General features: G+C 38.7%; 4 protein-coding genes across 7 annotated transcripts in view; 2 read left to right on the plus strand and 2 right to left on the minus strand.

Annotated features, from left to right (window-relative positions):
- Positions 1-144: 144 nt before the first annotated feature.
- LOC112455762 (mitochondrial ribosome-associated GTPase 2) lies at positions 145-3,505 on the plus strand. The gene is made up of 9 exons (XM_025017909.1): positions 145-237; positions 416-604; positions 705-1,248; positions 1,787-1,901; positions 1,963-2,082; positions 2,226-2,564; positions 2,725-2,863; positions 2,955-3,187; positions 3,336-3,505. Exons 1-9 carry the CDS (start codon positions 210-212, stop codon positions 3,489-3,491), a joined length of 1,863 nt encoding a protein of 620 aa, XP_024873677.1. The 5' UTR covers positions 145-209; the 3' UTR covers positions 3,492-3,505.
- LOC112455754 (alanine--tRNA ligase, cytoplasmic) lies at positions 3,455-8,759 on the minus strand. 2 transcript variants are annotated; one of them, XM_025017894.1, is made up of 15 exons: positions 8,649-8,759; positions 8,274-8,443; positions 7,998-8,186; positions 7,760-7,905; positions 7,351-7,542; positions 6,981-7,271; positions 6,779-6,888; positions 6,425-6,699; positions 6,000-6,323; positions 5,673-5,931; positions 5,358-5,610; positions 5,014-5,278; positions 4,658-4,942; positions 4,405-4,582; positions 3,455-4,230 (listed from the first exon to the last, which is right to left on the minus strand). In XM_025017894.1, exons 2-15 carry the CDS (start codon positions 8,415-8,417, stop codon positions 3,551-3,553), a joined length of 3,591 nt encoding a protein of 1,196 aa, XP_024873662.1. In that variant the 5' UTR covers positions 8,418-8,443; positions 8,649-8,759; the 3' UTR covers positions 3,455-3,550. The 2 variants fall into 2 exon arrangements, with proteins under 2 accessions (XP_024873662.1, XP_024873663.1); XM_025017895.1 differs by having other exon boundaries at positions 3,875-3,961; positions 8,649-8,758.
- Positions 8,760-8,808: 49 nt separating this feature from the next.
- Positions 8,809-9,762, plus strand: LOC112455761 (probable 28S ribosomal protein S25, mitochondrial). Its single transcript, XM_025017908.1, has 3 exons — positions 8,809-9,028; positions 9,111-9,217; positions 9,372-9,762. Exons 1-3 carry the CDS (start codon positions 8,892-8,894, stop codon positions 9,638-9,640), a joined length of 513 nt encoding a protein of 170 aa, XP_024873676.1. The 5' UTR covers positions 8,809-8,891; the 3' UTR covers positions 9,641-9,762.
- Positions 9,648-11,329, minus strand: part of LOC112455760 (probable RNA-binding protein 18) — a 2,492-nt gene continuing 810 nt past the window's right edge. For 2 of the 3 annotated variants that reach the window (XM_025017907.1, XM_025017905.1), the window contains exons 2-5: positions 11,167-11,264; positions 10,810-11,023; positions 10,524-10,600; positions 9,648-10,440 (exon numbers count right to left, since the gene is read on the minus strand). In XM_025017907.1, the coding sequence (XP_024873675.1) occupies positions 10,227-10,440; positions 10,524-10,600; positions 10,810-11,023; positions 11,167-11,264 (603 nt within the window). In that variant the 3' untranslated portion in view covers positions 9,648-10,226. The remainder of the gene's footprint in view (positions 10,441-10,523; positions 10,601-10,809; positions 11,024-11,166; positions 11,265-11,329) is intronic. The other variant, XM_025017906.1, reaches the window with a different exon arrangement.

Genomic DNA, 11,329 nt, shown 5'->3' on the forward strand with positions numbered 1-11,329 from the left:
GTTTACGCAAAATGTCGAGTATTATTACTTGTAAATTCACGCAGGCATTATCGAGCATTATAGCGCGAGGTATTCCGGAATAGTGGACCTAACCTGACTTATGACCGTTCACGTGTGACTGTTGACAGTCAACTCACATTTTTTTTTATAAACAAATAAAGCAAAGTAAAGCGCGAAGATACATTTGCTAAGACTGGTTATGCATTTTGATGCGAGAGGATAATATTAAAATAGAAGGTTAGTCAAGCGTGCTGAATTTCAATTGCGGAGTTACGAAAAATTATCTAATCTGTTTTCCTAACCTGTAATGTTGATACCTAACCTACATATAATTGAATTTTGGATAAATTATTTGAACCTGGAAAGAAAAGCATTTGTCTAATATACGCCTCGTATACGGCTTGATTACTTTCAGCAACGAGGCTAACGATGTCGATGATTTTTAGTAAAAATGACTCTGTACTGCTAGTAGGGGAGGGCAACTTTTCATTCTCTGCAGCGTTATCGCGACAAAATTTCAACATAGAGCTCGTTGCTACGTGTTATGAATCTAGCGCGTGTCAAGAGGCTGCAGAAAGAAATGTAGATTATCTTCGGGAGAATGGTCAGTATAGATGTGCAGTACTAATCTATATACGTATCATTTGCAATGCGGTAATTATCCAATCAATTGTGAAGGGAGAAACCTATGCTTTTCTTTTCAGGTATCTGCGTACTGTTCGACGTGGACGCTACAAAATTGGAGGAATGTCCCTCGTTAAAGTCGCGACTGTTCGACAAGATTATTTTTAACTTTCCACACGTCGGTGGTAAAATGAGAATAGAGAGAAATAGGGACTTGCTGAGAGGCTTTTTTGTGTCGTCTGTAAGAATGATGAAGGAAAACGGCCAGGTGTTAGTGACTCTATGCAACGGCCAAGGTGGAACGCCTATGGACAAGCCTAGGAGACGTTGGGACGATTCCTGGAAAATCGTTGAAATGGCTGCACATGGGAATTTTATATTAACGAGAGTAGCACCCTCTTTGTGGCAGTCTTTTCGGGACTATGTTGTGACCGGCTATCGCGGTTTAGATAAGCAATTTCACACGGCGGGCTCGTTGACACATTTTTTCATAAAGAGTGAACCACCCATGGCGCATAATATCGTACCTAGAAATAAGATAAACACTTCTAAATGCACTGTAGATAATATTACGTGGAAAGACATGATAAACAACATCCAAGATAAATCGGATTGCGAACTCAAGTGTATTTATCCATGTATTTTTACATTTGACTTAACTTTGTCTACGGATGGGGACTTCAATACAGCTGAATTTTACAAGTCGCTATATAATTATGCGGGATCTATTATTGAGAATATAGATTTGATTGATTGTTATTCGTCTCCTGTCGATGGAAAGATAAAGAGAACATATAGGATAGATTACAAATCAAATTATGTCCCATTGTATAGGAAAAGGGTTGTTGAATTGCATCAAAATGTAATCGCGAATTTTGTAGAAGATGAATTTGAAGTCACCGTCTCGAGATAGTTTGAACGCATAGCACGAACCATTTTGCGTAACTATTAAAAAAATTAATAAAAGGCTTTATTGAAATGGTACATATATATATTTATTTAATTGATATTACGTAAGGTATGAGGTTTACACCTTTTCTGATCGCTTTCAGATGCATCGTCTTCGTTGCTTAAGAAGTATCGTCGCATGCGGTTTAAGTCAAAAGCAGGGCCGTAAAACCGTATTGAACAGAATCAGGTGCGAAGTTTCAAGCGGGCTTAGATCGTTGTCTGTTACTGCATACGTTCATGAAAGGGAACCTACAGCTAAACCTTTACGCAGTACAAAACCGAAATCGAAGAAAGACACTCTGCAATATTTTGTCGATATAAAACCGGTAAGGAACGTTGTTTCGTGAGATATTACCGGTCTGTGAACGCGTGATCGTTTTTCGTTAGGTAAAAACAATCGGAGGACAAGGTGGTGACGGGCAGATATCGTTCATGCGATTGTGGGTCAATGATCGAGCTGGTCCTGATGGCGGTGACGGCGGGCACGGTGGTCATGTGATATTCCAAGTAAGATTATTACGACTAAAGTAAATCGCATGAAATATGACAGATAAAATACAAGGTCGAGATGATGTCATTTATGCTAAATATATTTATGTAGTATATTGACCGGTTTGTACAGAGTACAAATGCATAGTTTTATCATGTAGGCAACCACGGATGTGAAGGATCTCAGGCATATAGATTCCGTGATCAAAGCTGAGGATGGAGAAAAAGGCTATACCAAGGATTGCTTCGGTAAAAATGCAGAACACAAAGTGATAAATGTGCCCATTGGCACAATCGTGCGCGATGTAGACGGTAGGATACTAGCCGACCTAGAGAAAAACGGAATGATGTTTATTGCCGCGAGAGGTGGTTCTGGCGGGCATGGAAATGCCTTTTTCAAATCGAATAGTCAACAGACGCCTGAAATATGCGAATACGGCGCAATTGGGGAAAATTTGCAATATGTGCTAGAAGTAAGAAGTATGGCCCATATTGGATTGGTGAGTGTGTATTATCAGCATTTGAAAAAGGTGTTTTGTCACTAATTTCCAAGAATATTTACTTATACAAATATTTTACGATTATTTTTATGTAAAATTATGTTAAATATTTAAGAACGAAATATATGTTTGTTCCATGTTCTCTCATCAAAATACTAAGATTGGTCTGCCAAATGCTGGTAAAAGTACACTTTTAAGAGCGATATCCAGGGCCAGGCCAAAAGTAGCGGCATATCCTTTTACTACGTTAAAACCTCATATAGGCATAATACAGTACGATGATTATGAACAAGTTGCAGGTAATTATACGTTTATATAGCACAGCATAGAAGTACCATGAGCTTTTTTTTACGTATTTCATTATCTTTGTAATCTACTTATTTATTTTAGTGGCCGACATGCCCGGTCTCATAGAAGATTCGCATAAGAATAGAGGGCTTGGCATAACTTTCCTTAAGCACGTGGAACGTTGCGCTGCTTTAATATTTATTTTAGACGTAGCACAGACTGAACCGTGGCAAGTTCTGGAAACTTTAAAGCACGAAATTAGCCAGTTTAATGAAAGATTGAATGACAGGCCTCAAATTATTGTAGCAAACAAAATCGATTTACCAAATTCTGAGGTGAGCAATTAAAATTCTTTCTCTGAATTCTCTAATTTGATTATCACTTACGTTTAATATACTTACGTCTCATGAATTTAATTTAAATGATAATGGTAGCACGATAATTATTGAACAGTTATAATAATGGCTGTAATTTTTATTTCAGATTAATTTACAGTTACTCAGAGAACATGTAGATTTACCAATAATTCCTATCTCTGCCAAGGTAGGAACCAATATTTCCACTTTATTAAAGGAGATTAGAATATTGTACGATAATCTTAAAGTTAACGCAGAAGAAAACACTGAACTTTCGATGTAATTCTTATATAATAAATCTGTTAAAGACGTGTATAAAAATGAGAGTCCTTATCGCAAGCGTCAACAGCGCGTAGCTTCTTCGCAAAATGCAAAATTCTTTACTACACATTTTACTTGCGGTTGATTCAGGATGGTCGAAAACCACCTGTTTAAATTCGTATATTGCTTTCTATAATGCGGATCAAACACATATTCGTACAAAGGCAGCAACGCTGTAAAAACTGATATATCCGCAAGAGTGACCCTTTCTCCTATCAGGTACGTCCTCGTACGTAGTATATCATCCAGCCTTCTCACAGTGCAAAGAAGATCTTCCTTAGAAATTTTCATATTTGCTTTCATATCTTTCGATACAGAAACGCCAAGTGACGGTACTACCCAACCACTAACCGCTGGTAAAATGTGGTTTTGCGCGTAACTCATCCATTGCAAAACTTGACTGGATGCGAACAAATCGTCTTCACACCGTAGCTGCGAATTTGACAAAAAGAACGCAATGGCATTGCTATTGTGTAACGTAACATCTGCTGTTTCTAAAATTATGTCGCTAGAACATATTTTGTTATCTTTAACTTGCTTAATAGTCAAACATTTGCCGCTGTATTGTGCGATTATTTGTGCTAAATAGCATTTAGTGCTCCCAGTGTTCCCGTAAAGTACCAATTTTGACGAAGATTCCGTGTTAAGTAATCGAAAAGTTTCGGAGGTCTTACGAGTAGTATTATTAGCAGTTTTATTGTCTGAAAGCAGATATAATTGCTGACAACTATGGTTATTGATCTAGACAAATTAATAAACTACTAAATTAATATCTGATAGAAAAATTACTACTCCAATTCCAAACCCATTAACTAAGCTAACATAATTCTACAGTAAAAAATTATAGTATCAAACAACAGTGTTTCTGAACTTACCTATAATCCCAAGCTTTTGGTTGGCAAAGTCATTGGCTTTGCTTACTATTTTTTTCAAACATGCTATATTTGTGCCCGAAGCTTGCGCAGATTCGGGTTTTCCACCTCCTTTACCTTGCATCAAAGACGCAATTGCCTGAATCCATTCATTTGCCTTTAGCCCTTTGGATATCGCGGACTGTGAACAAGTTCTCGATATCAATATGATTTGTTTTTACTTTTACTCGCGATGCTCGAGACTAAACGTTCTTACTTTGGGAACAGAACTGAGAGCGAATATCTTCTTGACATCATGATCGACGCTTATAAGCAAGGCACTAGTTTCTGGCGATATAGCTCTGATTTTCTTCAATGCCAAATCTAGAGCTTTCGTATTATTGTAGGCTTCCAGCACCTCGACTAACACTTGGCATCCCACTTTAGACTCTATTATAGACTGAGCAGTTTGTACAACCGTGGTGGTGACAGCTGCCCTAACTGCCCGTTCTTTATCGTCGAGAGACTTCTTTAATTCTTTCAACGTGTTGCGCACGTTATCCTATTAGACAAAAAGACAAAATTATTTTCACAATTTATCAGATGAAATAATATTTTATTAAATGTAATTACCTTCCACCATGCAGGAATGAGAGCATGGGATATCTCCTCCGTTAGTTCTATTATCTTTTTCACATATTCCTTAGAGTTCGTTCCAGACTTATCAGTTTCTATCGTTGCCTGAAGCTGAGATAACTGTTTTTCCAAGATCCTTGCCGTTCTTAATGCTTTTGTCGCTTCCGGTCCAGTGAGCGCTACTATGCGTCTGATACCTTTAGCGATAGCATCTTCACTGGCTATTACAAAATCACCTATGTGACCAGTGTAATGTAAGTGCCTATGGAACAAATTGTGAACTTAGAAATACGAGCGCTACTAGAAAATGCGTGCGCAAATTTTATTCAGACAGCACTCACGTTCCCCCACAAAATTCCACGCTGGTTTCAAGAGCAGCTGTACTCAAGGGATCCTTTTCTAGATTCTCAACCGGTATGCCCATACTAACAACACGTACCGGATCAGGATACGTCTCTTCAAACATCGCACGCAAACCCTGAATAGTTTTTGCTATAGCCAAGTTGCTTTCCTTAGCGTAAATTTTCTTGTTTGCTTGGATCATGTCGTTGGTAAATGATTCCGTGTCTTTCAATTGTCCTCCCGTCATTGGTCCTGTTGTGAAGATTTAACGGTAAGCATGCAATTTACAACTCGATTTTAACTTGAGAATGTACCTTTGTTCGTAAAGTCAAAGCGAAGCCTATCAGGTGCAACCAATGATCCTTTCTGATCGGCTTCCGTTCCCAAGACCTTCCTAAGCGCATAATTCAGGGCGTGCGTGGCACTATGATTAGCCATCACAAGCCGTCTACGTTCTGTATCCACATTCGCGTGGACTTTATCTCCCTTTCTTAATGTGCCTTCGCCCACGGTACCAATGTGTAACACATAACCGGCTCTGACTTGAACGTTCTTCACGCGAATCTCTGTAGCCTATTGAAGCACTATTAAGAATCTTGCTTTTCATTGCACGAAGTTAAAATAAAAATTAATTGTCATACCTCATCATCGACTTTCACTAAAAATCCCTCATCGTATATCTGTCCTCCTTGCTCCGCGTAAAAGTTCGTCCTGTCCAGTAAAATTCCAACTTCTTCGCCAGAAGATACTTGGTCGACAAAAGTCTTGGCGCGTCTTAATGCGATTACGGTACCAGTGCAGGGTGCAAATTCATATTCCTCATATTTAACAGAGTTTGTTACTTTGTAATTATATTTAGGAGAATCGTCTGTAGGTTTAACGCCTTGCTTTTGCAGTTCAGTAATGGCATGGACATCCAAATTAATTTGATCGTCTACACCACCGGCTTTATTTTGAGAAATTAACTGTAGAATTGAGGAAAGAATGAATAATATTAATGCATAGAAAAGCATATTTGTGTGGCATTAAATTAATAGATTAATTGTTGCACAGCGAAATATGATACCTGCGCTTGTTTCTTAGATTCTTCATAGCCTGCCATGTCAATTTTCAATCCTTTCTCCTCGGTCATTAGCTGAGTGAGATCTATCGGGAAACCGTAAGTATCGTATAAGCGCCACGCGACATCACCTGGCACAGTGTTAGCCGATTCCAGCTTTGCTATCGTCCTATTCAGCAAGTTACGACCCCGCGATAGAGTTTTCAAAAATTGAGCCTCTTCCTCGTTGATGACGTCAACAATACTTTGTGGATCTTTCTTTACTTCTGGAAAAACTTCACCTGCAACGGCAAACTGACTTCAGACAAAGTGCAAGTAGTAAGAGATACAATGGCTTCTTTTATTACGAAAGATATTTACCGAGAAGATCCACCACTACGTTTACGAGAGATCCAAAGAATCCTGGCTTAGCATTTAATTTCTCAGTTGCGTAGCGTACGGCACGCCGTAAAATTCTTCTTAGCACGTATCTATGTAAAAAGGTAAAAACAATTATATTTAGATAAATAAATGTAATTACATAAAAAAGCACAAAGGCAGAATAAAGTTTAAAGTAACTTACCCTCTACCAGTGTTATCAGGCATTCCTCCATCCGCCAAAGCAATTGTGATAGTTCGAGCGTGATCAGCCAAAACTCTATACGCCATATCGATTCCGTTAACATCGTCAGCTCCTACTTTGCCTTGATAGGGTGGAGCGCCTGTACTTTTCTCAATCGCGGCGAACAAAGGCATGAATAGATCAGTATCGTAATTAGCGCGTTTATTTTGAATCACTGATACTAGTCGTTCTAAACCTAAGCCGCAGTCTATATGCTTTTTTGGTAACGGTTTAAGACTGCCGTCTGATTCTCTGGAATCATAACACAAATTAATATTATACATGAGATTTCGAACAGCGAATCTTTTAGCAGTCTACAAATTTTGAATACCTATTATATTGAATGAATACGAGATTCCAGATTTCTAGCACATCGGGATCATCCATGTTTACAAGGTGAGCTGCCTCTCTACCACCAATACGATCGTAATGTAATTCACTGCATGGTCCGCACGGCCCAGTTTCGCCCATTTCCCAAAAGTTATCCTTCATGTTGCCCGGCAAAACGTGCGAGGCAGGTACTCTGTACATTTACATCTTACTTTAAAGTCTTAAAACAGGGAATATAGAAGTATGGATAAAACATATTAGCAAAGAAAATAATATTGTGATAGAATTATAAAGGAATGAGATTACATGTAACAAATGAAAAGTAATGTTCGTAAAATTATTAATGTAAACAAGTATTCGGAATAATTATATTATAAAGTGATTAAGTAGTTTTATTATGTCTTATTTACCCAAGAGAAAGCCACAGATCCTTGCACTCGTTGTCCGGCGCCAATCCACTCTTATCATCCCCACCAAAGTATGTCACATACAATCTGTCAACCGGTAGTTTCATCACATCTGTCAAAAATTCCCAGGCCCAGGCGCATATCTCTTTCTAATAATAAAAAAAAAGATATAAATCTTAAAGTAGAGAAATTTGAGATAATCATCGATTCCGCCAACAATTAATCGATCCAGCGATGTTACCTTGAAGTAATCGCCGAAGGACCAGTTTCCCATCATCTCGAAGAAAGTATGATGATAAACATCTTTACCAACGTCGTCCAGATCGTTGTGCTTTCCACCAGCTCGAATACACTTCTGGCTGTTAACAACGCGCACCCATCTCGCCATATCACTGTTGGGATCAACTGTTCCCAAGAATATCGGTTTAAACTGAAACACATTTGCACAACAATAAGAAAAGCAAGTCAACGAAGTGCTGGAAAATGAATTTAACGTGAGAATTATCACAGGACATACCTGATTCATTCCGGCATTCGTGAAGAGCAAGGTCGGATCGTCGTGGGGTATCGTCGAGCTCGAGTGGACATATTCGTGACCCTTGCTCTTGAAGAAGTCGATATAGGCCTGCCGTATCTGCTTCGCGTTCATGCTGCTCTTCATCGTGGTATCCTAGGGTTGCGCAAGTTCTGTAAAATTACCGCGATACATCGTGAAGCATTTTGCAGCGTAAATTTGCCATATGGCCTCAGGTTGCATCAGAAGACAAGCAGGTGACCCACGAAATAATATCGAACCAAACGAAATACGCAATTCTCTTTACATAATTATATTCTGCGATCTTTGACCGAGATTTGGACGAACGGCAGAAAAGGACAGACCTGCAGGACTTACCGTCGGGTGAAATACGGAAGTTCAGGCAACACAGCTGACCCACGCGGCTTCGCTGACGAAGGCCTTAGTGCACTGTAGTGGATCGAAAGGGAAGGGAGAGAGGGAGAAAAATCCACGCACGTGCACACGCTCGCGCTTTCAAGCCGGTTAGCGAGAGGAAGGAGGTTGGCTCGCCGTACTAAAATCGTGTCAACTAAGCGACGGCAGTAAACAAACGGTCAGAAGCAGACAGGATCGTGCAGGATGCCGTTTATGATAGGCAAGGAGCCCGTGCGGCGGACGGTCAAGTATCTAATGGCCGGCAAACTGATCCTGAAGGATAAGATACAAATATTGTCCATTAATTACAATATACACGGCAACCATCACAAAGGGACGAGGTAAAGTGCCGTGAGACACGGCTTAACGCGGATCGCCTGCTTTCGTATTTTAACGTGCTTTTTCCTTTTTCCTTTCTCGCAGAGATTTCGTGTTTTGGCATCTACCGCAGCTGCAGTACAAGAATCCAGATGTTCAGATGGTTACCTTTAGGAACCTAACCCCGTCGCCGTTCATAAAATGCTACTACGGTAATCGTTTTTCAACTTGATTACAATCTCAAGCAAGATTTATTTAATATATATTAGTTATGTTTTTGCTGCGTGTGGCATTTTGCTGACAAAATCTGTTTTGGACTTAGACTTGGTTACCTGGAAAATTGTACCCAAAATGTGTATTTTGTAGAGGACGGTAAGAAGATGCTGATAGACGTAGACAGCAAGTCCAAGGACGAGATACTCGAGCATCTCATAAGAATAATAGGAAAGTCGAAGGAGACGTTGGTCAAGGAAGCCGCGACTCAGGAGAAAAAGGACAATCCAGCAAATTTCGGAGTGGGCTGCGACAGAAGCTGTATATGTCACATCCCGGGACAAGTGCCATGCCCTGGCATAGTGCCCTTGCCATATCACATGCGTGGAAAAATCATAATGGAGAGATTACAGAACAAGTAGACGAAACTGTAGTTGTTACGAATTCTTGTTACATATATTGTATTTGTATAATTACATGTACATACATGTGTGTAAGGTGTATACATTCTTGTTATATCCAAAAGTATGAACGATGGAAGTAACTTGTTCATTTTGCATCTTACTCCAAAGCATGTAATGCGTAAAAAAAGATCTCTATATATTACGAAAATACACGTATGTTAACATACGTTTTGAGAGCATTATGTCGCGGACGATTTGAAATATTCGTAGCTCTATGTTTCTCATATCTCTTCGCTTGTAGGAATCGGCACGTTTGTCTGTCTGCAATTGAGAAATCGAATTGCTCACGGACATTTAATACGAACACGAAAATATATAAGAAACTTTTTTTTTTATACACGAGGACAAACTACCTTTTTAATAAACGGTATTAAATGTAGGCATGTCATTATAAACAATATAAATATTCATCATGAAACAAATGTGATGATTGATTAGTTGATAAAAATAAAATAAAAAACTAACGAGTAAAAAAGGAAAATGGGCTAATGAGAGTTAATAATAATGAGTCAATAATAAAAAAAATATATGAAAAATATGCGAATTATCTTCTTGGCTTGTGACGACTGTACGGCTTGTTATGATGGTAGCTTCCACGGCTGTGATAACGCGTAGAGGTGGACGGTTTTTGATTCTCTGCTTTTTGATAGAGATGTATAATCGGCGACCCTTCCAATGGTTTATTCAACTCGAACTCCTCTTGCGATTCTTTCATCAACTTCAGTTTTGCTTCAATCGCTTGAATTGCTGTTTCACGACTGTGAAGAAAAGAAATTACAGATTTCAATTAAATACCCTTCTCATTTCTAATTGTTATTTAAGAAAGCTACAAAATTATTACCTTATCTTTTTATCTTCCTTTTTTGCACCAGCTAAGGCAGGAATATCTATCTTTGGTTTTGGCTTGTCCATGTCCGACTAAACAACAATTTATTATTTTACTTTTTATACGCTTGCTCTTTTGCAGAGTTATTCAAGATTAAATATCTATTAATAACAGTTAGAAAAGTTTTGTGCACTTCGTGAAATACGTATAAGTGCATCGTGTTATAACCAACTGAAATAACTTTAAATTTAAGATTTCTATTTAGGCAATTATAAGTATAATAGATATAAATATACCGTACCTCGGTAACACTGTGTGCCCATCTGACAATAATATTCTTAGATCCTACTGTCAAGTTATGCAAAGCATCTTTCGCCTTTCTGGCATCTTGGATCGTTTCGTAAGTAACAAATGCATATCCCCTTGGCTGGCCAGCTTGAGGACCCGACCGATGGAACAACAGGTCGAACTTTTCGATTGTGCCGTATTTTTGGACAAGTTTCAGGAGTTTGTACCGGTTGACAAAAGGAGTGTTAGTTTTTCTTTTCAAATTTTTGTTCCAGTGCAAAGCACTTTCCATGCATTAAACATGCCGGGAAAGACATTGCGAGAGCTTTCCTCACACAAAAAAAAATATTACAATCATGTAAATACTTACTCATTAATTCTTAAATCTAAATTGCCCACCCATAAGCGTCTGTCTTCAACCTGGTTCGACTTTATGGGTTCTAACGGCAAAGGAATCTTACCATCTGGCTGTAAACAAAATAAACATTACATTTTAATGTAATATATCTAACTGAGAGACAAGAGAGATGCTT

This window comes from Temnothorax curvispinosus, unplaced genomic scaffold (assembly GCF_003070985.1).
Source record: "Temnothorax curvispinosus isolate PA1 unplaced genomic scaffold, ASM307098v1 QBEX01006326.1, whole genome shotgun sequence".
In the NCBI taxonomy this organism is placed as follows: domain Eukaryota; kingdom Metazoa; phylum Arthropoda; class Insecta; order Hymenoptera; family Formicidae; genus Temnothorax; species Temnothorax curvispinosus.